At 39.5% G+C, this 27,194-nt stretch overlaps 1 protein-coding gene across 9 annotated transcripts in view; it reads right to left on the reverse strand.

Moving 5' to 3' along the window:
- The window catches only part of Ank3 (ankyrin 3), a 446,602-nt gene that overhangs the window by 135,825 nt on the left and 283,583 nt on the right, over positions 1-27,194 (reverse strand). For all 9 annotated transcript variants that reach the window (XM_042696439.1, XM_042696433.1, XM_042696436.1 and 6 more), the window contains exons 8-11: positions 24,620-24,718; positions 8,641-8,739; positions 3,136-3,333; positions 300-398 (exon numbers count right to left, since the gene is read on the reverse strand). In XM_042696439.1, the coding sequence (XP_042552373.1) occupies positions 300-398; positions 3,136-3,333; positions 8,641-8,739; positions 24,620-24,718 (495 nt within the window). The remainder of the gene's footprint in view (positions 1-299; positions 399-3,135; positions 3,334-8,640; positions 8,740-24,619; positions 24,719-27,194) is intronic.

A 27,194-nucleotide genomic window follows, 5' to 3' on the forward strand; every position in this document is an offset into this window, starting at 1 on the left:
TCAGAGAAGTACTACATTATCAAATTTCCTGTTTTACTTTCCATAATGGTGCCGCTCACCTTGAGCATGTACTTTGGGCTGTATTTTTAGTCATGGGATGCATCTGTTCCCACCCTCCACCCACACACATCTGTGGCTCTTTAGTCCTGGCAGTCCCTCTGGCATAGGGCGCAGACTATCGTCACTAGCAATGACACAGGCAAAGCCAGCTGGTCCCAGGAGACAGCAAAAGCACCTTGGCTACTGAGGCTGTACGCTCCATGGACGCTGGCAAACCCCAGCCATCCTCCTCCACTCACCTCGGTTACGGCTTGTATGGATGCACCATGTTTCAGAAGGAGTTCCATGACTTTAATTCGATTCTTTTTGCAGGCAATATGAAGAGGGGTAAAGCCATTCTGTAAGGGACAAATGCATAAACAGTTAAGTCCATCTTATTCATGAATGTATTACATGTGATTCTGAAATGTGGTCAACCAAATAATAAATCAGGTAAGCACCGGCGGCTCATGCCTTTAATCCTAGCTAATCAGGAAGCTGAGATCTGAAATCATGGCTCAAAGTGAACATGGGCAAGAAAATCCTTGAAATATTCCTATCTTGAACTAACCACCAAATAAAACCCAGTAGAGCTGTAGCCCAAGTGGTAGAGCACTAGCCTTGAGCAAAAAACACTCAGGGACAGTACCCAGGCCCTAAATTTAAACCCCAGGACCAACACACCCACCCATACACCACACACGTACACACTCTGTAAATGTGTTTGCAGCTCATTTGATGTGAATAAGTTCTCCTTCATGGTCATCAGTTGTGTTCAAACGCAGTGTGATCTGCTGTTACTTTGTCCTTAATTTTGTGAAAATTCGCATCATCAAAAGAAAATGTTGCCCCCAATAAAAGGTAAAAATGAATACCTTTTGGAGAAGTTGGGTAGCATTTGGGAAAAAAAATAAATCAAGTATCAGCAGCACAGTACTAAACTCCATGCATCATAAACTTTTGTGGCTCTTCCTCAATGGTGGTCTTGATGGACCACCGTAGACCCATGCATGCCCAGGGTCTACCATGCCTGCTTCATTGTATTCCATTGAAATCCGACTTGCTAAAAAAAAATGTAAAGACTTCAAAATAAACAGAAACTATGGGGAATGAAACAGGCATTTTTTTTCACCCTTAGGGAGCCAATGTAGCTAGCTGTGATTAGGACCCACGGTTATACTGGTTGTGGTAAGGAAGTATTTGTTATAATCTAGTAACTAAGACAACAGGATCATGTGTTTATCTACTATAAGTTGGAATTCACTCTCTCAAATAATGTCCTTCTTTTGCCTCCCTCAAAACATATAGAAAAAATACCCCCCAAACTGTAAAAAACAACAAAAAAATGATCAGCTGTGTAACAAAAAAAAAAAAAAAACCCAGCATAGTAAAAGTGTGTCCTCATATCCACCAAAGCCTATAGAATTGAGAAACTGTGAGACCACTTCTAAAATGCTTGATGGTTTTTTCTCCAGTGTGGAGACTTAAATGGGTACTCCAAGGAAGCAGAATGAATGATTCCTGGATTACTTGCTTTCATATTCCATCTAAGGAAACAACCTGCTTTTTTTTTTTTTTTTTAACCAAATTGCCTACCAAATTGTTCTGCCCAACAGCTATGGCTCCATAACTCTGTATTTCAGCTGTTCATAGAGTACAACGTACCAGGCCCTACCATAAATACTGGACCAAAGTTATTCTAAGTGGCAATGACTTCAGGGACCAAGGAGGTTCTCAAGGCCATTTCTCTGGCCTTAGTCCACCACGTGATGCCTGGCTATGACCTCCATACACGGTGAAATCTTTAGTCATAGGGACAAGAGAGCCATCAGTCCACACCCTGTTTTAGGGCTTTTTTGTTTTTAACTTGTAGGGGAAAATGAGTCATTGGTTGCTAATTTCTTTTCCTCCCTTCTGAGAATTCAGACACGTTTGCCATACTGGGTAGGTCCACAAGTCTTGAAATGCTGCTTGGATATAGACCGACCCGAACGTGGCATTGGAGTTGTCTGGGCCAGGGAGTTTAGTTTCCTTTCTTTGTTTCCTTGCTGCCTCTCTTCCCCTTGAATGTCCAAGCTCATAAAATGCCAGAGGTGCTATGGACCCATTCAGAACAGACATTGAAAGGAAGTTGAGGTGTTCCTGAAAGGGTTGATCCCATCCTAGCCTTTACCACAAAATTGCTAGAAGACTTAGGTTTTCCCTAAAATTAGTGACTTATTTTTTTCCCCAAAGTATGGGTGCTTATTGTGAAATAAAAATAGCTTGCTAAATTGGGACTATTTATTTTTCCAATGGTAAAACCAAAGTATAGCACAGTTAAGGATACAAGTGCAGGTCAATTTAGTAGTGAAGATTGCAAATTAGAGCAAAATTGGGATTGACAAAGACAAAAGGCATTAATACCAGGGATTAATAGTTGAATAACGTCCAAAGTTAACACAATGTAGGTTTTACTCACCAATTCCTAGACAGAGCTTCTTGATCATCTGGCTTCATGTTTTTAGAGCTCAGAAAAAAGTGTGTGTGTGTGTGTGTGTGTGTGTGTGTTGTTTTTATTAGTCATGGGACTTGGACTCAGGGCCTAGGTGCTGTCCCTGAACTCTTGCTCAAGGCTAGTACTCTACCACTTTGAGCCATGGCTCCTCTCCTGGTTTTCTGGTGGTTAATAGGAGATCAGAGTCTCATGGCCTTTCCTGCCTAGGCTTGTTTTGAACCATGATCCTCAGATCTCAACCTCCTGAGTAACTAGGATTACAGGAGTAAGCCACCAGCACCTGGCAAAAAATAAATTAACTCATAAAATTTTACCCTTACCTATAACAAGCCACCTCAGTTTTTTGTAACTGTATTCTTTGTGTTTCATTACATAAAACAATCACAAGTGTCACCCGAAAAGAGCAAAGAGTTGAGCTCTATCAGCTTGTTTACAACAGAGATAGGAGGTTCTGCAGATTTCTGAGACCATGTGGAAAAATTGATGACATTTACCTTACAGTTTACACTGTTACCTCTGTAAAAGCAACTTCTTCACCCCCAAAATAACACATTGTCTGCAGTACCACTTAGGCTGGACTTACTGGCAGAGCCACTCACCAAGGCTTTGGCATTGGGGTTCGCTTTCTTATCCAAGAGGACCTTGGCGACTTTATAATGGCCACAGTGGGCAGCCACATGGAGGGCCGTCAGGTAATCATTGGTGACGTCGTCCACGGGCACATTATGCTGGAGGAGAAGCTGGACGCAGTTTAAGTGGTCCCCTTGGGTGGCCATGTGCAATGGAGACAATCCATTCTGGAACAATAAGAAAATGAGGGCTTAATATTTTTACCTTTTAAATACAAAGAAACCAAGCACAAAATAAAATCTGTGCAAATACCAACAGATTAAAAACTTTAATTATTCCTCATGAAGATACTTCCATTTCTAAAAAAGTGTTGACAATTTTGTTGTGTTCCTAGTACTAGGGCTTGAGCTCAGAGCCACTGTTAATCCTATCGCTTAACTTTTTCACTCAAGGCTGGCACTTGACCACTTGAACCACAGCTCCATCTGACTTTTTGCTTGTTAGCTGGAACAAAATTTTTCTGCACAAGGTGACTTTGAGTGATGATACTCAGAGATTTCAGCCTCCTGAATAGTTAGGCTTATAGGTGTAAATCACTGGTCCCAGCCTTGACAACTGTCTTGAACTACTGTTAAATTAAAAATGGATCTTCTTGGGCCAGGAAGGTAGATCAGTGGTAGAATGCTTGCCTAGCATACATGAGGCCCTGGGTTCAGTTCCTCCGTACCACATAAGCAGAAAAAGTGAGAAGTGGTACTGTGGCTCAAGGGATAGAGCGCTAGCCATGAGCTGAAGAGCTGAGGGACAGCGCCCAGGCCCAGAGTTCAGGCCCCACGACCGACCAAAAAAAAAAAAAAGAAGGATCTTCTCACTTTTCTTGTCAATCAGTAACAAACTGTTAAAGATAATTTCTATTCCTAGCAATATAAATCATACTAGGATCCAGAATGGGTTGCATTGCTAATAAATAGGATTTCTCATTTAAGATTGAAAGGAAAAAAAAATAATAAAAGCAAGAACAGATTGGTATTTGCTGAATTGCTAATTATTTTGTCCTTACAGATTGCCAAGGCTTGATACTGAATACATTGATTTGATTTAAAAAAAACAAAAACAAAAACAAATAAAAAGCAACTAACCACAACACATTTGTTTGCAATGTACTAAGGAAAAATGTTCCTATTTCTATAAATCTGGTGCCCCCATGTGTCCACGATAAAGAAATGCAAGATACCAACAAAGTTACTAATGCTCATCTTAGATAATTTGAATCAACTGGGTTTCCGTAGTAGTTAATCATGTGCAGTGGTAATGAGTTGCAAATTTATTTAACAGTCTGAAAGAAGAAATAAATCAGGTCAAAGGTAATAAAACCCTGGAGTATTGCTCAGCAGTGGAGTAGACATTTAATGATGCACCAGGCCCTAGATTCAATTCCCAGCACCCCATTTCCCTGCAAAAGTTGGAATGGAATGGCACTTGCCATTAAATTCATGTTTTCTAATAGAGGAAAAAGGTTAGAGAAGTGCTTTGCCTTCCTTAAGTATGAAGATGAAGGAAGGAGACCTGGGAAATTACTGGAGAATCCAATCATGAGAAGAAGCTCGATTCATTATAATGTAATTTAACATATTTGGGGGGAAAAATAAGAGCAGCAAATTCAGTTTCCCAAAATGTTGTCCTCAATGAGTTTTGAAAGGTATGATATCTTAAACACACACAATGAACTAGGTTGTTTCAGAATTCTCTGGGACAAGTTACTATCTCCTAATTTATTAATGAATGACACAACAAGGGAGCTCAAGGAAACGTAACGTGACCCCCCCCCTTTTTAGGCACTCACAATGTTGGCATTTATTCACTCATTGCCACATAATTTTGACTCTCTGTGTTCCTAAAAGACAGGAAGCTTATGTTTACATTTTCCCCATCTTGTCCAGCTGCGAGCGCTGCATAGACAAATAGCTCAATAAATATTTACGTAAATTTCAGGACTTCATACACTGCCCGTCAATCAGGATATCTTTGCCTAAAAAAAAAATTCCTCTCAAACATTTTGAACCAAAGTAGAAACCAAGGTGCAACAAAGGGTGGGAACAGTTCCCATTTGAGATCCTGCCACCCACGAACATATGCGGGGACTTACGCCTGCCAACACTTTCCTTTGCTTTATGTTTTGATATAGTCCTTGAGGAAAATATGAAATAAACAAAGAAACAAAATCTGAGTGAACAAATGACTGAGTGGAGAACAGAAATGGAGAGAGTGTCAAATATGCAAGTCTCTAGTGATATACAAAGACAATGACAAATGGGTGGGAAATACAGAGTCCTGAGGAGTGACAGAAAAGAATGAAAAGAAAAAAAAATCATGGTCATATTACATAAAGTGCCTGAAAATAGGGATCTGGTGACATGGCTTTCTGAGCTTCATCAGATGCATGTCCGGAAAGACTGGACAGATAGTGTTAAAATTAGGAGTTTGTGCATTCATGCCCTGTTCTTTCAACAAATATTTATTGTGTACTGTACTGAACAAGGGGAAAAATCTTTTATTTTCTAGATAGTAAGCCAGAAGAAAAAATAAGCTGATGGTGTCAAGAGCTTGAAAGGAAATCAGATCTGGCCAGAAGATGGTAACTTAGCGAAGTACTGGTTAGGTGGAGTGATAGCCCCCAAAAAGGCCTGGCTGAGAACACATTTGAGTTGAAGAGCAGATGAGGGAAACCAAACCAAATAAACAGCAAATGATGGGTAAGTAACTTTACGTTATGTTACGTTTGTCATTTAGAATAGTATATAGTACAATTTGAATGAGTGCTTTGGCAATGATTACAATGGTGTTTGCTTCTTAGTATTGAACTGAATGTTCAGTTCTGTCCTACGCACGACAGTAGCCGAATCCATTGTCATTTTGTTCCTGTGTTCTGTGCTGCTGGGGAGTGCTACTTAGTTTCCGTACCAGCTGCTCCAGAAAGTTATTTTATATCCCTATGGCTATTGTCAAGGCTTACAAAAAAGAAAAGCTGTATTTGTATGTCACACATACAAATATTGACTGCTAATGTATCTTCTGCTTGCCGTGCCTTGTTATGGCTGCTTTTTGTGCTAATAAAGTATGTTTGGTGTTCTTGTGAAACAAAAAACAAATACACCTAATGAAAACAAACCTGGTATCTAGGAAGTAAAGAAGGTGGAGCGGCTAGAGGATGGTAAAGGAGGAGAAGTGGAGAGCAGGCAGAAGGTGCTCTGTCCCAATGAAAGGGCAGCTAAGTTACACATTGGAGTCCTCTCCATGCCAGTGCCCATGACCATCAGCTCCACGTACTACACGCTCACACAGCTTCCACACACATGTGAAGCCTGACCAGAAACAGACATTTGTGGGAATCATCTAACAGAAAATATAGATGGAGAAGGAGAGGGAGAGGGTGAGGAAAAGAGAAGAGAGGAGGACTCTTAGGAATGAAGGACATCAGAGGAGCAAAATAGGATTAAAATGCCATCTTGAATATTGTCAGATAGGTAAGAGAAAAACACTACATCCATAAAATGAGAAGAGAATTCTTGGCTAGGCGCAGTGATTCACATTTTTAATACCAGCTACTTAGAAGGCAGAGAATGGAAAGAATGTGGTTTAAGGCCATCCAGAGGACAAAAGCTAGCTAGAAAAATTGGCTATGGTGACATATGCCTGTCATCCCAGCTATGGAGGAAGCAGAAGTAGGGGGATTGAGGTCCAGTTAAGGCAGGCTAAAAACCCCACGAAACTCTACCTGAACTAAAGAAGAGAGTGAGCTGAGGGCATGGTTCAGGTGCTGGTGCATCTACTTGCAAGTTTGAAACTCTATTAAGTGTGTGTGTGTGTGTGTGTGTGTGTGTGTGAGAGAGAGAGAGAGAGAGAGAGAGAGAGAGAGAGATTGGAAAGCATAAAGGAAATCCCCAGGAAATAACCAAATCAATAAGGAGAAGAAGAATGGGAGAGAAAGGATAAGTATCTGATTTTAGCTATCTGTGTATTGATTTGACAAAATGAAAACAGATGTTAAAGAGAATGATGGTGTTACTTGGATAAGTTTGTTGTAACTGGAAGGTTGATGTGATGTGTTGGACAAGAAGTGCAAAGTGGGAGTCTGGATTATGAAGGAGTCAGAGGGAAGTGAAGGGACTTGTGACTAAGACAACATGGCTCAGAAGGGCAGTAGAAGAAGATAGGCACAAGAAAGAGAAGGAGAAGCACTGAAAAGGCCAATAGGTGATCATATCCAACAAGAACTTGGTGGATGCTAATTCTATTAGGTAAGACGCTCAATGGTCCTCCAATCTAAGCCCTGCAAGTCAAATGAATGATGAAACTGTTCAGACCCCACACCCCTGAGTGGTTCAGGAGATGCTGATCAGAGGATAAAGGGCAATCACGTGTGATCTAGTTACTTTAAAAATGTTTACAAATTCAGACACTCTCTAAACTCACACCCAAAGTTCACCGATTTAGTCGATTCAAATAGTAATGACTGTGGAAGTTTGTGCAACTCAAAATTTATTTGCAACTATTTACGTTTTCCAAACAATGTCAGAAGGCTTTATATTAGAAAATCCTAAACAATATTGACAAAGACAATTTTTTAGAAATGGTACCATGGTACACACATACTGGGGAGGCTGGTATAGAGGATTGTGAGTTTGAGGTCAGCTTGGGTTGGATTGGTAGAACCCTATTTCAAAATAAAAAACAAAACCAAAAACTCAAAAGCTACTTTTTTCCTTTTTTTTTTCTTCCAGGAAATTATTGTGTGTCCCTTTCAGATACACTTCGACTTTCACCCAAATCCACTCAATGTCCACGTTTCCAAAATTTTCCGTCTTGATCAGCCAAGTAGGAGTCTCAGTTTCTAATAGTCTATAAAATCTTTCTCCTATTGTTGACACTGGGAATCAAACCTAGGGCCTCCTGCATGCTAGCCAAGCTCTCTACCATTGAGCGACATGCCTAGCCCAAATCTGTTAACTCAGGAAATAAACTACGAGGCTTGAACTTTTCTTTGGGGCCCTTCTCCCAACTGAGCGTCTACTAATTTCACAGCTTTCTTTTCACTTTCAAATAAAATTGCTATAGAAAAGAGGAGAGGAGGTAAGAAGAGGGGAGGGATGGGGAGGGGAGGGGAGAGGAAAGGAGAAAGACAGAAAACAGAAAATAAGAGATTGGAGAACGAGATAACACAGATTTTTGGAGGGTGCATCTTTTCATTTTTCTTAATCTCACGAGCAATCAGTTCTGAACTATATAAACTTCACAGAGTAGAACAAAACAGTGTTTTGAAATAGAACAAAAATGACCCATACAAAAGTGATTTTGTGGTACAGGACGGAGGCTTTATGAACCCAAACTTATCTCGAGTGTCTCCAAAAGTGAATACACAAAGTTTCTTTATTTGCTAAGTTGAACTTATTATTATTTTTCCTGTGTGATTCAGTTACATAACCAGCAAGGCGATTCGAATGTAAATGCAGTGTGTTGTGGAGGAAATCCATTACCTTGGTTTTGGAAAGAATAGGCGCAGCTCGATCAAGCAGCATTTCCACAACTTGCTCATGGCCGCTTCTTGCCCCACAGTGCAGCGGCGTCAGACCATCCTGAGAACCAAGGGACATCTTCAGTTAGATTTACTGGTCAACTGTAGAAATGCCTAGTACTTCTTAGGACCCAGCATGGCATATACTCTGCAGACTAGGGAGCTTCAAACATTGGTTCATATATCTCAGAATTTTTGTTTTTGTTTTTTATCAGTCATAGGGCTTGAACTCAGGGCCTGGGCTCTGTCCCTGAGCTCCTCTGCTCAAGGCTAGCACTCTACCACTTCTAGTTTTCTGGCAGTGAATCACAGATAAGAGTATCACAGATTTTCCTGCCCAGGCTGGCTTTGAATCTCAATCCTCAGACCTCAGCCTCCTGAGTAGCTAGGATTACAGGTGTGAGCCACTAGCACATGGAAGAATTTCCTATTTTTAAGATGAGAAAGAATTTTCTTTCACCAGGAGCCCGTGGCTCACACCTATAATCCTAGCTACTCAGGAGGCTGAGATCTGAAGATCATGGTTCAATGCCGGCCCGGGCAGGAAAGTCCATGAAACTCTTATCTCCAATAAACCACCAGAAAACCAGAAGTGATGCTGTGGCTCAAGTGGTAGAATGCCAGCCTGGAGCAAAGGAGCCTAGGGACAGTGTCTAGGTCCAGAGTTCAAGCCTTAGGATTGGCAAAACAACAACAAAAAAATTATTTTTCTTTCACAAATTTAAGTAGTTGCAAAATATATAGTTTAGGATCTAACTACTACAAATAATTTGAAAAACACAGAAACATGTTAATAGTAATTTGTAGTAGCATTTTATATTATCCTTTTGCATTTTTGGATTCTTGTCCCTTTTGTATTTTTGTATCTATTTCTCACACTTATTTTTTCATGATATAATGTTATGCTTGAGTATGTATTGATTACCATTTCATGTGTCTCACCACAAAAGAACATAAATTTGTGAAAATTTCTGAGAACATGTCGCTATCAAAAATATGTCTGAAAGCCAGGTGCAGGTGGCTCACGCTTATAATCCTAGCTACTCAGGAGGCTGAGATCTGAGGATCGAAGTTCAAAGCCGGCCCAGGCAGGAAAGTCCTTGAAACTCTTATCTCCAATAAACCACCAGAAAAAACCGTAAGTGGTGCTGTAGCTCAAGTGGTAGAGTGCTAGCCTTGAGCTGCAGAGCTGAGGTACAGCGCTCATGTCCAGAGTTCAAGCCCCATGACCGACAAAAAAAAACCCCAAAAATAAAAAAACAAAAAACCCCACCATTTCTGATTAGATTTCTCTCTATAACCACTGAAACATAACTGACTAAAATATCCAGAATACATTTATGATTTTTTTATTGTGAAAATACCATAGAGGGTTTACAATTACATGGGCAAGATAACAAGTACATTTCTTATCCAGCATTGTTGCCTCTTCTTTTATGATTTTTACATGATTTGTTAAAAATCCTATTTTAGTTAGTTTCAGTTTTCACAACTAGTTCATCATCTGTTATTGAGTCCTCTTTATTGTTAGAATGAGTCAGGTTTCAATCTCCAGACCACCCCCAATTTTTGCATTTATAGATGCAAGTGATGAGAAAGCTTGTTTGCAGAGTAGACAGCTTTTTGCAGCATCATCATCAGCTGCCTGAACTCATTTGAATTCCATATGACAATAATAATATAATAATATGAAATGCCAACTTAATAATATTTGGCCCTAAACTCTTTTCAATGATCTATCATAGGACAACTCCATAAAGTACTTTGTTTCGGTTGCCCGCAGTGTGTTTATAACCATCTGATATGTGAAAGAACTTGTTTATTCAACCATGCAGCGGCCTGCAGCTGTCAATATGGCAGTAATACTTTCCATCCTCCCTTTTGCTTCTTCCCACTCACAGGGTTTTGTACCCTTGGTCCCTATGGGTAAGAGTTGGAGTTCTTTCTCCTCTAGGACTGCAGCAAGCCTATGTGTCAGGGAAGAGGTAGGGAAATGGGGATGTGGAGAGTTCATTGTTTACCAACCAAGTGACCCCAAGCCCTCTGGAGAAGTTTTCATACATGCCCTGGCTTCTGTGTTCCCCAATTCGATGACTTCTCCAATTGATAAAACAAAAACTTACACTAAGGATAATCAATCTAAAATTGTACTGGAAGTTGATTCAATATATTGAGATATTCTAGACTGGGTGAACAGACTGGAATGTGAGCCTAACCATTGTACTGTGTGTGCAAGCAGGTACACTCTGTTTCGAATCTACTAAAAAGTATCTCCATAGTATTAATATTCCTTGAAAATACAATCTGAAGCCAGAGCATCCCAGGCCTCTCCCGTCTTCCCCAGGGCGGCTAGGGGAGGACTCCCCCTTCCTCCTCCTCATACACCTATTTCTAAGCAGCAAGAGGAGATGTGGGCACAAGATAGACAACATTTATTGTTGGATGGGGGAGTGAAGTGGTGGGGACCAGCCAAAGGCAGCTAGGTTGACAATGTGCCACAGCCTGCACATTTTTTCCTTGACTCTGGGTTGACCATCTGACTCTGAGATTTCATTTGGGAAAGGAGTTTAAGGGTGGCAAGGGCTTTAGTGCTTGGTTTGGGGCCAGAAGCTTTTCCTCCTTCAGCACCCCTGTGACCATATGAAAGAGCTCATGAATCTGCACTAGATGTTGACTTCCAAGAGAAACTGGATTGCTACCCATGAACTGCTTTTGAAGAAGAAACTGATGGTAGCCAAGTGGATATTGATATGACAAGTGCCTGGAGCTGGTAGACAAGTTGGGTACCCAACTTTCAGGTTGTGAAAGCCATATAATCTCTCAAGTCTCCAGGCCATATAAGAAACAGGTTTTCTGACGACATTTCTACAAGTACGTCCCCAAGGAGAGCATCAGGAGGTTGGCTAAAGAAGACAAAAGTCACCCTTGGCAATGGTGTTCCCAAGAGTGGAAGGCTTCCAGCAAGTAACTCAAGAGACTCAGCACAATATAGTCAGAAGGGGTTACTTTGTGTTGAATAAATTTGTCCTAAGAAAAGAAAATCTGAATCACAAACATTTTGGGACCTGATTAGCACATTCCTTGCACAGGTTTAAATATTTTGCCTTTTATGCTGTTAAAATATTTGCTTTTATAACACCAAAGTAAAGCTGCCTTTCAAGTGGTGACAGTGCTTCGCTAACAAAAGAAAACACAGGAACCCATAAACATGACCACAAACATGATATAAAACTCAAAAGATAAATAACATACTAGTCATCTTTTCCTTTCACCTTGAAGAAACATTTCACACATCCATACAGCGCTACGATTGTTTTCTATGAACTGAAAAGTTAAAATTGTTTCTTACATCTTCTCTCAAAGGTTTCCAGAATAATATGTGTAAACATTTCAAACTCTGGTCACGTGAACAAATAATTATTTCAGCTTACTTCCTTTGTCCTTGAACATGATCTTCCTCAAAGCACAATGTTATATACATACTACATGCAAAATGTTTGGTGAAGAATAAAATCTATTTCAACCATCAAATCCTCTGAGGCATACTGTCCATTAGAAATCATTTTTTGCTGATTTCATCAGTTTAAAAAGTAACTATTTGTTACCTCAAGATCAGTCACAGTTCATCTAAGTCCAGCCTTTTCTCCCTTGCTTGTTTGATTGTGAAGTAAACTCAGGAATCATCATAGCATTTTATCCTCAAAGTGGAAGAAGACCAGCCTAGCAAGCTCTAGGCCCGGAGTCAAACTCCAGGTCTGAAAACATAACCAAAAATCCTATGGTCTTCATTTGAAAAATGAAAACTTGCTGGGGACCTAGCTCAAGTGTAGAGTGCTTGCCTAGCAAGAGAATGGATTCTGAGACAAAAACAGTTCCTCAAGAGGCTACAGCACCAACAACTTCCCGCTCAAAAATTCCTGACAAAGGCAATTCTTGGGGGACTGAGGGGAGGCTGCTACAACAACACAGCACATGTAGTTGGACCAGAGAGGAGGGAGATGCTAAGTTGCTATGGTAACAGTACAAGAGGGAAATGAAATTGCATGGGTTGGTAGGTAATTTATTTATTTTTCAATTCCCTTGGCTTTCAAAACACTAAATAATGAACAAATCTCCCTTGGGCAGAATTGTGAATCAAGGAAAACTGGCTTTTCCAGATCTTGTATTTCATCTCAGTGACAGTAATTTTCTTAGTGAGAGGGAACTGCACTTTGCTGGCTGAACAGAATGCTCTCTATGTTTGCCTAAGAGCAAACACTACCACAGGAAGAACAAAAACACTACCACAGGAAGGACAAAAACATTGTCTTTTAGGTCTGATTATTCTGAAGAGCATGGAACAGGATATTAGAGTATCATACCTGAAAATACAGGCCTAGAACATATTCTTCATAGGTACAATTTGCTCAAATCCAATACTGGGGTACTAATGAATGACGTGGCAAATATTTTCAAGAAGTGACATATTTATTTTGATTTTTATCTGCTAGGTCCCTCTCTTTCTAAGCAAAATCCAAGCAAGAAACAAATCAAACTAAACTAAACCAAACCAATTCTCTCTCTGTCTCTCTCATGCACGCGCACGTGCGCACACACACACACACACACACACACACACACACACACACACACACACACACACACACACACACACACACACACACACACACACACACACCCTCTCACTCTTGAGAAGGAAAAGAAATTCAAGAAAAAAGATTCCTGTTGCACGTGACTGTTAAATATATAATATATATTGTATAGTAAGTGTTTCTAGGCTGGCCTGAACAAATAGCAAGACATAATGTAAATGTAAGACAGAAACTAATACTTAATTGGAAAGTAAGAACAGTAAAAGACACTGTAGAGAGTGCTCACAGAGAAGAAATGTGATGTGAGCCAAAGGTAAACTAAATGATATTAATTATAATGTAATAGCAAAACTATTACATTACATTGTATTATACTATATTACATTATATTACATCTTTTCACCAACAATTCTCAGGGTATCTTCACTTTGTGGAGCATTAAACTGTTATACAGTTTATCTAAGAGGAAGTGAAGTGACACTGTTTTGAGTGGCCCCTCTTACAGACACTTTGTATTTGGGTCTCATTTAATCTTGACATTTATACCATGAGAAAGCATCAGTGGTTTTATAAATAGATGATAAAGGTTTCATGTACCTAACCAAGGTCACACGGAAGTAAGAGGTTGGAGTGACAGTTTACATTCATAGCTGCCCCTGAAGGGTTAGGTTTCTTCTATGTTGTCAAGCAATCTCTGAAACTATAAGCATCCAATATTCCTTTCACATCACAAAATTATTTCTGCCACTAATTTAAAGGAGAGAAAAAACATTTCTTTCTAATCCCCTTTTCTGGCATACATTCTATATGTTTTAATAATCAAGTAAAAGATGGCAAAATCCTTTCTCTTAGGAAAATTACAGCTTTCTGAGACTACAACATTACCTTTATGGTATTTCTTTTATATTTTTCTATTTTGATTTTAAGATTTTACGTTATTCTTTCTTGGCTTCCTTGGTTTTAGTGTTATTCATATTTAGTATTCTAAACATCAAATCATTATAGACAGACAGAAACACACATACAGATAGCTACCTTTTCCTTCTTTGTTTGCTTTTTAAAGCTAACTCCCCCCCCCCCCCCCCCCCCCGCCCACCAGTGAGGACTGGAGATTGTTCTAGATGTTATAAGTGTGTGTGTGTGTGTGTGTGTGTGTGTGTGTGTGTGTGTGTGTGTGTGTGTGTGTGTGTGTGTGTGTGTGTGTGTGTGTGTGTGTGTGTGTGTGTGTGTGTGTGTGTGTGTGTGTGTGTGTGTGTGTGTGTGTGTGTGTGTGTGTGTGTGTGTGTGTGTGTGTGTGTGTGTGTGTGTGTGTGTGTGTTCAGGTCCTGAGGCTTGAACTCAGCCTAAGTGCTGTCCCTGAGGTTTTTAGCTCAAGACAAATCTCTCTCACTTGAGCACCAGCTCCATTTCCAGCTCTTTGGTAGTTAATTGAGATAAGACTCTCACAGACTTTTCTACCTGGGCTGACTCTGAACTAGCATCCTCAGATCTCAGCCTCCTGAGTAACATGAGTCACTGGAACCTAGTATAACATACATTTTAAATAATGTGAAAACACATTATGTATAAAATATGAAACTATATGTTGAAATAATATACCACCTTATATATGAGAATTCTTTAATATAATTACACTAATTACGCTATTAATTTCAACTTTTGTTTGATAACTATTATAAACCTCATAGTTTGTTTGACCTTGGTTGTTTTTTTGTGTGTGTGCCAGTTATTAGGGCCTTGTACTTAGCTTTTTTCCCTCAAGGCTAGCATTCTACCACTTGAAACACACATCCCTGTTGGATTTTTCTAGTTACTTAGAGATTAAAAAGTCTCTCACATATGTCTTCCTGATCTGGCTTCAAACTGTGACCCTCAGATCTCAGCTTGCTGAACAGCTAAGGTTACAGACATGAGCAACCAGCATTCAACAAAATGTTGTATGTTCAAGTAACTTAAGATTCATAAATAAACAGAAATGGTGACTTATTGAATTGCTGTCTATCCTTTGGTAAAGAAAGGCAATGAAAAATGTTTTATAGTTGATGACTATGGAGTATTTGTGGGCCTAACTGGTACGGAATTATTAAAAAGAAATTGGATATGAGTGTCACCAACATCTGCTAAGGGAAAATAGGAGGATAAAGTGGATCACCTTCTGAACACCTGCACTGGGAAACGTATAGCAATTAGCTAAAATAAAAACTGTGCTGTGCTTGCTTTATAGATTCTTCTGGAGAACCAGGCATGTGACATGCACCCACTACTTTTAGATCACTATTTTAGTAAGGTAAATGAGCTTTCCAACACTACCAGAAAGGTATCAGGACAGGGAAGTAAAGAAAGTTGAGCTCTGGGCCTATGTGCTGTCTCTAAGCCCTTCAGCTCAAGGCTAGCACTCTCCCACTTGAGCCACAGCACCGCTTCTGGTTTTCTGGTGGTTGATTGTAGATAAGAGTCTCACAGACTTTCCTACCTGGGCTGGCTTTGAATTGTAATCCTCAGATCTCAGCCTCCTGAGTAGCTAGGATTACAGGCATGAGCCACCAGTGCCCAGCTCTTCTCTTAATCTAGAAAAAGTTCTACTAGGGTTTGTATTTAGTCTTCCTTCTGCTAGGCAGGAGTTCTACTACTTGACCTGGAGTCACATATGCCCTCTTCTCTTCTACTACAGCTATGTTTAAGGGAGGATTCTATGTGTATTTGGGTGGGTATGCTCTGACTGGGGGGGGGGTCTTCCTATTTAGACTTTCTACATAGCTGGAATCACACACACATACACAACCATGGTGAGCTTTCTTAGTTGATATTAAGGTCTGGTTAATTTTTTCTCAGGCTGGCCTGGAATCTCAATCCCCTAGCTCTCTGCCTTCCAAGTAGTAGCTGGGAGTATAAGTATAATTTTTCTTAAAGGCCTATAAAGTTATAATAACCTGCAGAAAAAACAAAAACAGATGATCAGGGACAGCTCCCTGTCTGTATTAAGAAGGGAATAAAGATTTTAGGAGTGTGAATTTTTCTCAGGACACAATTATACCACTTTCTAGTCACATTTAAGACTAGAGATTAAGCCCTAAATCCAAAATTAAAATACACGCTCACGCTGCTTTGCTAGCTGGTAAGATCTTGCTCAGCAACCACTCAGATTACTCTGAGCACAATTCAAGTTTACTTCCTTGAATGAGAGGGCTCTATGGATTTTCTTTTAAACAGAATCCTTTATTAAGTCAGCATCCCAGGCAGGGAAAAGAGTCATAGGGCAAAGGTCTTTCTAAGTTGACCTCTGAAGTGAAGTCAAGAGATGCTGGTCTCCAGGCTGGCCATTCTGGCTCAGGAGGATTACAATCTGAGGTTAGCCAAGGCAAAAAGTTGTAAGACCTACCTTATCTCAACCAATAACTGGATGTGGTGAGATGTACCTGTCATTCCAGCTACGAGAGTGGTGAAGGATGGGAAGATCAGGTTTTCAGGCTAATCCAAGGGGAAAAACTCTGCAAGACCCCATCTCAACAGAGGTAAGGTCACATGTGACTGTGAAACATAATTATGGCCTGAGCAAATAACCAGAGAAAAGGGGGGTGGAGGTGTGGATCAAGTGGTAGAGCACCTGCCTAGCACGCACAAAGCCCTGAGTTTAAATCCTAGTATTGCAAAACAAACAGAAAGCAAAGAACCCAAACCCCAGGGAATTAGTGCACACCAACTCAGATTTGAATGAAACCAGGTAGCCACAATAGCAGGAAGTGTTGAGTAGGTAGATGGGAAAGTAACATTATTTTCTCAAACGCTACAACTGGGTTGGGTAGCCACATCTTGTAATGATGAAAAGCATTCCACTGTCCTTAATGGCTTTATGACATTTTAGCTCAGTTTCCCCCCCTTCGCTCCTCCTCCCACCACCCACCACCCACCCCGCCCCTTCTTTTCCTCCTTTTGGCAAGGCAGAAGGAAAGCTTTGATGAGAACACACACGGTTCACATAGTTTGGGGATATGGTACATTTTCTTCCATTTGGCCTGCCAGGAATTCAGTCTATGAACAATTCAGTCTATGAACTATTGACACCCCTCCCCTAAGCCATTCCACAGCCGGAAAACAACAAAAGATTGACAGGCTTTTCTGTCCTCTGGTTTATCAAGTCTTTCCTTCACATCCACATCATCTCATTCACATGAGATGAAAAAAGGAAATCCAAGTCAAAACCAGATAGGTGGTAAGGGAACCAAGCTGCACAGCAAATTCTACTTAAAAAATTCCATTGCTGATAGTTTTATCCAGAAGAACTTTTATGTTTATCTCCAAGCTGTCTTCTGTGACACTAGAGTACCCCTATATCAAGTTCCTGCATAGTTGTTTCTCTTCTTATTGTACCAAACAAATTGTGAAAGTATTGGTAGCATGCAAAGTGACAATTTTTTGCTAGTTTGCTCTTTGCTGTGTGTGTGTGTGTGTGTGTGTGTGTGTGTGTGTGTGTGTGTGTGTGTTGTTACTGGGGCTGGAATTTGTGGTCTTGTTTGGATTTTTCACTCAAGGCTGGTGCTTTACCAGCTGAGCCACATGTCTACTCTTGGCTTTTTGATAGTTAACTGGAAAAAAAAATCTAAGATATGTCTGCCTGGGCTGGCTTCGAACCTTGATCCTCAGCCTCCTGAGTAGCTAGGATTAAAGTCATGAGTACTTGGTTAATTTGCTGTTTTGATGACTGATGATGCTTATCTACAGAAGGAGTGATAAAGTAATTTCCAATCTACCTATCAGAATCCCAGAGGCTGTCAGGCTGCTTGGCTCCCGCATACTACATTTCTCCTCAGAGATATTTCTCTTATTTACAAATGATCTGTACCTCCGTGTAATAATCAAGTGAGGAAAGCAGTATATCTCTATTTGTTATTCCTTAGAGTGTCTTTTAACAGCCTATGCCCAGCAGAACACAGATTTCACAGCAATGGTCTTAGCATTCTTTTACACAAAAGATAATACTGGCTGGGCACGAGTGGCTCATGCCTGTAATCCTAGCTACTCAGGAGACTGATATCTGGGGATCATGGTTCAAAGCCAGCCCAGGCAGGAAACTCCATGAGACTCTTATCTCCAATAAACCACTAGAAAACCAGAAGTGGTCTGTGGTTCAAGCGGTAGAGCGCTCACCTTGAGCTGAAGAGCACAGGGAAAGCACCCAGGCCCAGAGTTTAAGACCCACAACTGACCAAAAAAAAAGATAATAATGATGACAATACCTTCTTGAAACATACAAAAATCAGTACAGTAAGGTTTATCTTCATTTTCCAACAGACACAGTCCTTCAGAGCCAACCTTCATTGCCCCTCACATTTCCTCTCTGGAAGGCTGTGTGTGTGTGTGTGTGTGTGTGTGTGTGTGTGTGTGTGTGTGTGTGTGTGTGTGTGTGTGTGTGTGTGTGTGTGTGTGTGTGTGTGTGTGTGTGTGTGTGTGTGTGTGTGTGTGTGTATACAAGGTGCATACATGGTTCTCAGGCTCAGTAGCCATCAGGACAAAGAAGTCTGGGTCATCTGATGAAATCCACAGTTGGGGTAGATAAGAAGACAAAATTACTGATCATAAAGGCCCAGAAAATGATGTCCTGTCTTGCTTTTTCTGCCTGCTATGCCTGGTCCACAGTAGACACTCAATAGTAACTTATGGATTGAATGAATAAATGCAGTGATTGATGAATGAAATAATCAATTAAAGCACTACAGGAATCAGTTAAGGTTACGAGGCTAGTTGTAGAAACATGGAGACTGCGACTAACGGAAGGGAGGAGCTCAGGTCTGCAGGAGGTACAATGATAGGGAATGGTAGCCCTTAAATAAGTGGATGTTTATGGAGAAGTCGTCTTTTTATTAGGCTGGCTGGCTTTTGCTCAGATTGTGTAACACATACATGACAGGTAGGGACATGAAAACTCACTGGCTAGAAGTTTAATATTAAAAGGGCTCAAAGACACATGAGTAATGATTGGCATTATTTCTGGTCTGCTTCTAAGACTACAGTAATCCTTCAAGCTGACCATTAGTTTTCTTTATCTTCAGATGGTGAAATTACAAGCTAAATTATCTGGTTAAACTCTTAACCAGGATTCAAGTTCAATTCTAAGTTTCAGTTCTTTTTCATGTCCACAAAACTTCATACCAAATAAATTGCATTGATGAGGACCAAGGGCTCATGCCTTGGTACTACTACCACAAGAATAAAAAAAATATAACATACCATAAGTATCTCACTAGACATATTGGTTGGCTTTAAAAATTTCTAGCTATAAATGTTTTAATTGTGTTATTGAAGACATGGCTTAGGTGGTAGAGTACTATTTGAGCAAGCAAGATAAGTAATTAGCATAAGGTCCTGAGTTCAAATCTCAGTACTGGAAAAACCTTCCTTCCATGGCTTTGAAGCATGATCCTCAGATCTCAACCTCCTGAGTAGCTAGAATTAAAAACCATTCTTAAGTGCATATTCCAGTGGTGTCAACTAGGTCACACTGTGGTAGAATGAGTTATAGAACCTTCTATCCTTGCTTTATTAAAAAAATTCCTCAATTTCTCCTTCCTACCACCACAATTTATTTTATATTTCTACATTTTTATGCTTTGACGATGTGGATTGAACCCAGGGCCTCATACATGGTTAAGCACATGCTTTAGCATGAAGCTATAGCTCCATCCTATTTCCATGATTTTGACTCTTTATAGGTAACTCATAGAAGTGGAATTATACCCTATTCCTGCTTTTGTGAGTGGCTTATTTCTCTCAGCATAAAGTCCTTACGTTCCTCCATGTGATATGATTTCCTTTTTCTCTGTGGCTAAATATTATTTCATTTCTATGTACATACTACATTTTAAAATGCATTTATTAATCAACATTTAAGTTTTTAATCCAGCTCTTGGCTCTTGCAAATAATGCTGTAATATATATGAGGGTGCTAATATCTGTGCTTTCAATTATTTTGTATCTATACCCAGAAGCAGGATAGAGAGAGACCATATGGCAGTCCTATTTTTAACTTCTTGAGGAATGTCCATACTGTTTCCTGTTGTGACCACAGCATTTTAGATTCCTACCAGCAGTGAAGAAGAGTAAATTTAGTTTTCAATTAAAAAAAACTATCTATTTTAATATCAAACTGACCAAATAGTTCAGCCTGTAATGTCAAGTAATTGTTGAAAATTGAATAGACTCAAACTCTACACAGTAGACCTTGTTTCTATAATTAAGGCAGATGCTATTTAAACATGTATTCATGATGTATAAATATGGATGGCTACCCCATTTTAAGAAAAAAAAAATGTCAGCTGGGTGCTGAAGGTTCACTCCTGTAATCCTAGCTACTCAGGAGGCAGAGATCTGAGGGTCACAGTTCAAAGCCAGCCTGGACAGGAAAGTCTGTGAGCCTCTTTATCTCCCATTAACCACCGTCAAACCAGAAGTGGTGCTGTGGCTCAAAGAGGTAAAGTACTAGCTTTGAGTATAGAAGCTCAGGGATGGGGTCCAGAGTTCAAGCTCCATGATGGACACTCCCCCCGCAAAACACCCAAAAATGTGATAGTTATTTTTCAAGAGATTAGAATAAATGAAACAGAAAAGAAGCCAGCAGTTAGTTAACCAATGCAAAAGTATTTGGGACAGTATTCCCACTTCACAAAGCAAATCTGTCCAAATTCAGAAACATTGAATTTATTCCCTGCATTCTCTCAGAATACAAGGGAATAAAATTAGGGAATACAAGGGAATAAAACACCAAAAGCCACCAAAGAAAATCCTGTAACACAGAGAGGCTGAACGACACACTGTTGAACCACCAGTGGGTCATGGAAGAGATTAGGAAGGAAATTCAAATGTTCATAATATTTAACAAAAATGAACATACAAATTACCAGTGACACAGTGAAGGCAGAATTCAGAGGAAAATTTATAGCTCCAAGTTCCTACATCAACAAATTGGAGAGATCTCAAACCAACAATTTAATGATGCACCTGAAGCTCCTTGAAAAAGAGCAACAAACCAAACCCCAATCCAGTAATCAGAAACAAATAATTAAATCAGAATTAAATGAATTAAAATTCCTCCCCAAAAAAACCATAGAAAGAATCAACAAAACAAAGAGTTGGTTCTTTGAAAAAATTATCAAAATGGACAGACCCTTAGCAAATCTTACCAAAAAAAGAAAAGAACACACCCAAATATAAACAAAATCAGAGCTAAGAATGGAAACATCACCACATAAACAACCAAGCTTCAGAACATTATAAGGGAATACTTCTCAAACCTTTATGCTAACAAATTTGAGAATGTGGAAGAAATGGAAGAATTTATAGCAAATATTGATATGTCAAAACTACACAAAGAAGACTTAAACCAACTAAACAGACCCATATCAAGCATTGAAATAGAAACAGCAATAAGAGACCTCCCTTCCAAGAAAAGCCCACGACCAGACAGATTCACAGCTGAATTCTACAAGGCCTTCAAAGCAGAGCTCACACCAATACTCCTCCAACTCTTCAATGAAATTGAAAGTGAAAGTTCACTCTATGAAGCCAGCATGACCCTCATCCCCAAACCTGACAGGGACTCATCAAAGAAAGAGGATGATTGACCCATTTCTTTGATGAATATCAATGCAAAACTTCTCAACAAAATGCTGGCCAATCGACTTCAACAACTCATCAAAAAAAATCATACACCATAATCAAACAGGATTCATTTCAGGGATGCAAAGCTGGTTCAATATATGTAAGTCAATTAATGTAATTCATTACATCAACAAGAGCAAGGGTAAGAACCAGATGATCATCTCAATAGACTCAAAGAAAGCCTTTGACAAGATCCAACACCCCTTGATGATGAAAGCTCTGGAGAAACTAGGAATCCATGGAACATTCTTCAATAAAGGTTGTGTATGACAAACCTACAGCTAGCATTACACTTAATGGTGAAAAGCTAAAGTCATTTCCTCTAAATTCAGGAATGAGACAAGGATATTCACTCTATCCATTCTAGTATTAGAATGCCTAGCTAGAGCAATAAGGCAAGATGCAAACATGAAGGGGATCCAAATAGGGAAAAAGGAAGTAAAACTCTCCCTCTTTGCAGATGACATGATCTTGTATTTAAAAAACTCCATTGACTCCATTCCCAAGTTACTTGTGCAGATCTGAAACTTTGGCAAAGTAGCAGGGTATAACATTACCCTCAAAAATCAGGGGTGTTCCTGTATGCCAATAATGAAAAGAGCCCAGCTGAAATCAGGAAAGCAACTCCTTTTGTAATAGCCCACAAAAAATAAAATACCCAGGAATTAACCAAAAAAGTAAGGGACCTCTATGAGGAAAACTTTAAAAACCTGAAAGAGGAAATTAAAGCAGAACTAAGGAATTGGAAAAACCTCCCATGCTCCTGAATTGGGGGGATTAACATCATGAAAATGGCAATATTTCCAAAGGCTGTCTACAAATTCAATGTAATACCCATCAAAATCCCAACCTCATTCTTTAATGAAATAGAAGAAGCAATCCAAAAATTCATATGGAACAATAAAAGACCGGAATAGCAAAAACAATCCTTAGCAGAAAGAACAGTGCTGGAGGAATATGAATACCAAACTTCAAACTCTATTGCAAAGTCATAATAATCAAAACAACTTGGTACTGGCACAAGAACGGACCTGAGGACCAATGGAATAATACTGAAGATCCAGAAATGAACCCGCAGACCTATTGCCACCTAATCTTTGATAAGGGAGCCAAAAAAATAGGATGGAAGACAGTCTCTTCAGTAAATGGTCCTGGTAAAATTGGTTAAACACCTGTAGAAAACTAAAGTTAGATCCTTATATATCACCCTGCACCAGAATCAACTCCAAATGGATCAAAGACCTCGAAGTCAAAGCAGACACCCTCAAAACATTACAGGAAGGAATAGGAGAAACTTTAGGGCTCCTTGTCACAGGCTTAAATTAAAGACCTAGAAATACAACAAATCAAAGAAAGGTTGGACAAATGGGATTGTATGAAACAGCAGAGCTTCTTCACGGCAAAGGACATAGTTAGGAAGATCAATAGAAAATCCAGGGATTGGGAGAAGATCTTCACTAGCCATACAACAGACAAGGGCCTTATATCTAAAATATACTTAGAACTCAAAAAATTAAATCCTTCAAAAACAAATCCTCAAAGAAACAACTGCCCCATTAGTAAGTGGGCTAAAGACTTAGACCTCTCTGAAGAGGAAATAAGAATGGTCAATAGACATATGAAAAAATGCAAATCAAAACAACATTGAGATTCCATCTCACCCCAGTAAGAATGACTATAATCAAGAAATCTAATAACAGATACTGGGGGGGATGTGGCCAAAAAGGAACACTACTGCACTGTTGGTGGGAGTTTAAACTTGTTTGACTACTCTGGAAAGCAGTATGGAGGTTCCTCAAAAGTCTCCACATAGAGCTCCCCTATGACTCAGCAATCCCACTTCTGGGCACTTACCCAAATGAGCCAAGCAAGGCCATACTAAAGCTACCAGCACAACTATGTTTATTGGAGCATTATTCACCATAGCTAAGATATAGAACCAAACCAGATGCCCCTCAGTAGAGGAATGGATCAAGAAAATGTGATACACACACACACACACACACACACACGCACACACACACTGGAATTTTATGCTTCCTTCAGAAAGAATGACAACACCCTATTTGTTAGGAAATGGAAAGACTTGAAAAAAATCTTATTAAGTGAAATGAGACAGACCCAAAGAAACATAGATCCCATGGTTTCCCTTATTTGCAACAATTAGCATACATCTAGGATAAATCTTATCCGATGAGCAGAATAGCTCAATAGCTATGTACACATGACCATATAAGATGATGCTAAGTGAAATGAACTCCAAGACATGGACCTAAGAGATTTTTCTTTGTTGTTATTGTTGTTTTTAATGTACTATGTGATTTTTTGTTTCTTTTGTATGTTCTTTCTCCTATGGTATATCTTGTCACTGTATTTGATTTTGGTATCCTGGTATTGTATATACATTTATTTGAATTAGGGAAGAGAAGGGGAACAACAGAATGGTGAGACAAAGGACAAGGGGAACCAATGCAACAGTGATATGCATAAGACAATACGTCAGAAATGAGCTGTACAACTTGGGGCCTTGGGGGGAGGGAACGTGGGAGAAAAATGAGGGAAGGGGTAACAAGTTTGACAAGAAATGTACTTATTACCTTACTTATGTAACTGTATCTCCTCTGTACATCACTTTGACAATAAAAAAGAAATAAGAAAAAAAGGAAGTACACACATGCATGCGAGTAGCACTCTTACCCTGGTTTTGGCATCAATTTTAGCTCCTCGGTCAAGCAATAGTTTTACCATATTTGCATTTCCTCTTTTCGATGCAACGTGTAAAGGAGTGATGTCATTCTGTAAAAAGAAACAAAAAAGTTACTTTTCATATCCTTGGCTTTAACAAAAACAGCATCTAAGTAACATCCTATGTTTTCATTATTCTTTTTCTTTTTTCTTTTTTTTTTTTTTTAAAAAAACATGCTGTGAGTAGTCTGTTTCCCAAGATTTCTGTCTGATAGTCCAAGAGTTTTGAGGAGACTCATAAAAAGATGAATTTTATTTTATTTTATTTTTTTTTGTAATTTTTTTTTTATTGTAAAGCTACTATACAGAGGGTTACAGTTACATGAGTGAGGTTATGAGTACACTTCCTCTTGAACATTGTTACCCCCTCCATTGTTTTCCCCCTACCATCCCCTCCCTCCCTCCCTTCCCCGAGGTTCTTTTTTTTTTTTTTTATTGTGATTAAATGATTACATAATTTCAAAGTCACAAGTTCATTCTAACTTCCCTGGAGCAAATTGTCTACCACAGTCTGTAATATATAACAGTGTTCACATGTTATATACCATATTTGTGATCAGCAGCATGAGGATATTTAGTAGTGGTTCAACCAGATGAGCGGGAGTTCTTTGTTTCTTAAGTCCTGTTAGTTTTGTCGTATCACCTAACCTTTTGGATTTAGCATCCACTTATGAGGGAGACCATGTACCGTTTGTCTCTTCGTTCTTGGCTTACCTCGCTCAACATGATTCCTTCTAGCTCCATCCATTTCCCTGCAAATGCCATTATTTTGTCATTTCTAATGGCTGCATAATATTCCATTGTGTATAGATACCACAATTTTTGGATCCATTCATCTGTGGTGGGGCACCTAGGTTGTTTCCATATCCTAGCTATTGCGAACAGTGCTGCAATAAACATGGAGGTGCACGTGTCCTTGTATATTGGTTCCTGTTGTTCAGGGTAGATGCCTAGAAGTGGTATGACTGGGTCGTAAGGGAGGTCAATCTTTAGCTTTCTAAGGACCCTCCAGACTGCTTTCCAAAGTGGTTGTATAAGTGTACATTCCCACCAGCAGTGTAATAGGGTTCCTCTTTCTCCACATCCCCTCCAGCATTTGTCGTTGGCTGATTTGTGGATGTGGGACATTCTGACTGGGGTAAGGTGGTATCTCAGGGTTGTCTTTATTTGCATTTCCTTCACCACCAGGGATGATGAACATTTCCTCATGTGTTTCTTTGCCATTTTTATTTCTTCATTTGAGAAGTCCCTTTTTAGTTCCCTTGCCCATTTAGTAATTGGCTTGTTAGGTTTGGGAGGGATTAGTTTCTTGAGTTCCCTGTATATACAGGATGTTAACCCCTTGTCTGATATATTGCTGGTAAATATTTTTTCCCAATTAGTTGGTTGTCTTTCTAGCTTAGTTGCGATAGATTTAGCTGTGCAGAAGCTTTTTATTTTAAGGTAGTCCCATTTGTCGAGTCTCTCTCCAACTTGTTGTGACCCTGGGACTCTGTTCAGGAAGTTCCTTCCTGTGCCTATTAGTTCAAGTGTCTCTCCTACTCTGTCCTGTAGTAGTTTCAGAGATTCAGGTTTAATGTTAAGGTCTTTAATCCATTTTGAGTTGATGTTGGTGCATGGTGATAGGCTGGGGTCCACTTTTAGTTTTCTGCATGTGGCTGCCCAGTTTTCCCAGCACCAGCGGTTGAAGAGGCTGTGTTTCTTCCATTGTATGTCTTTGGCTCCTTTGTCGAATATCAGCTGGCTGTAGGCCTGTGGATTTATATCTGGATCTTCTATTCTGTTCCACTGGTCTTCGGGTCTGTTTTTGTGCCAGTACCATGCTGTCTTTGTGATTATAGCTCTGTAGTAGAGTTTGAAGTTCGGCATGGATAGCCCTCCCATATTGTCTTTATCCCCTAGAATTGTTTTGGCTATTCTAGGTCTTTTGTTGTTCCATATAAATTTTTGGACTGTTTTCTGTATTTCAGTGATGTATGTCATTGGGATTTTAATAGGAATTGCATTGAATTTGTATATTAGTTTTGGAAGTATCACCATCTTTACTATATTAAGTCGGCCTATCCAGGAGCATGGGAGGTCTTTCCATTTCCTAGTGTCTTCTGCAATTTCTTTCTTTAACTTTTTATAGTTCTCATTAAATAGTTCTTTTACATCTTTGGTTAGGTTAATTCCTAAATATTTTATTTTTTGGGAGGTTATTGTGAATGGGGTTGCTCCCTTTATTTCCCTCTCCTCCTGTGCGTTATCAGTGTATAGGAAGGCAACTGATTTTTGTGGGTTTATTTTGTATCCTGCTATTTTGCCGAAGTGACTTATGATTTCTAAAAGTTTGGGGATGGAGTTTTTGGGATCGTGGAGGTATAGTATCATGTCGTCTGCAAAAAGGGATATTTTCACTTCTTCTTTCCCTATGCGGATCCCTTTAATGTCTTTTTCTTGCCTTATTGCCCTGGCTAAGGGTTCTAGGACTATGTTGAAGAGGAGTGGAGACAGTGGACATCCTTGCCTTGTTCCTGTTTTTAGG

The sequence above is a fragment of the Dipodomys spectabilis genome, unplaced genomic scaffold (genome assembly GCF_019054845.1).
Source record: "Dipodomys spectabilis isolate Male_0828 unplaced genomic scaffold, ASM1905484v1 ptg000207l, whole genome shotgun sequence".
NCBI classification, from domain to species: Eukaryota; Metazoa; Chordata; class Mammalia; order Rodentia; family Heteromyidae; genus Dipodomys; species Dipodomys spectabilis.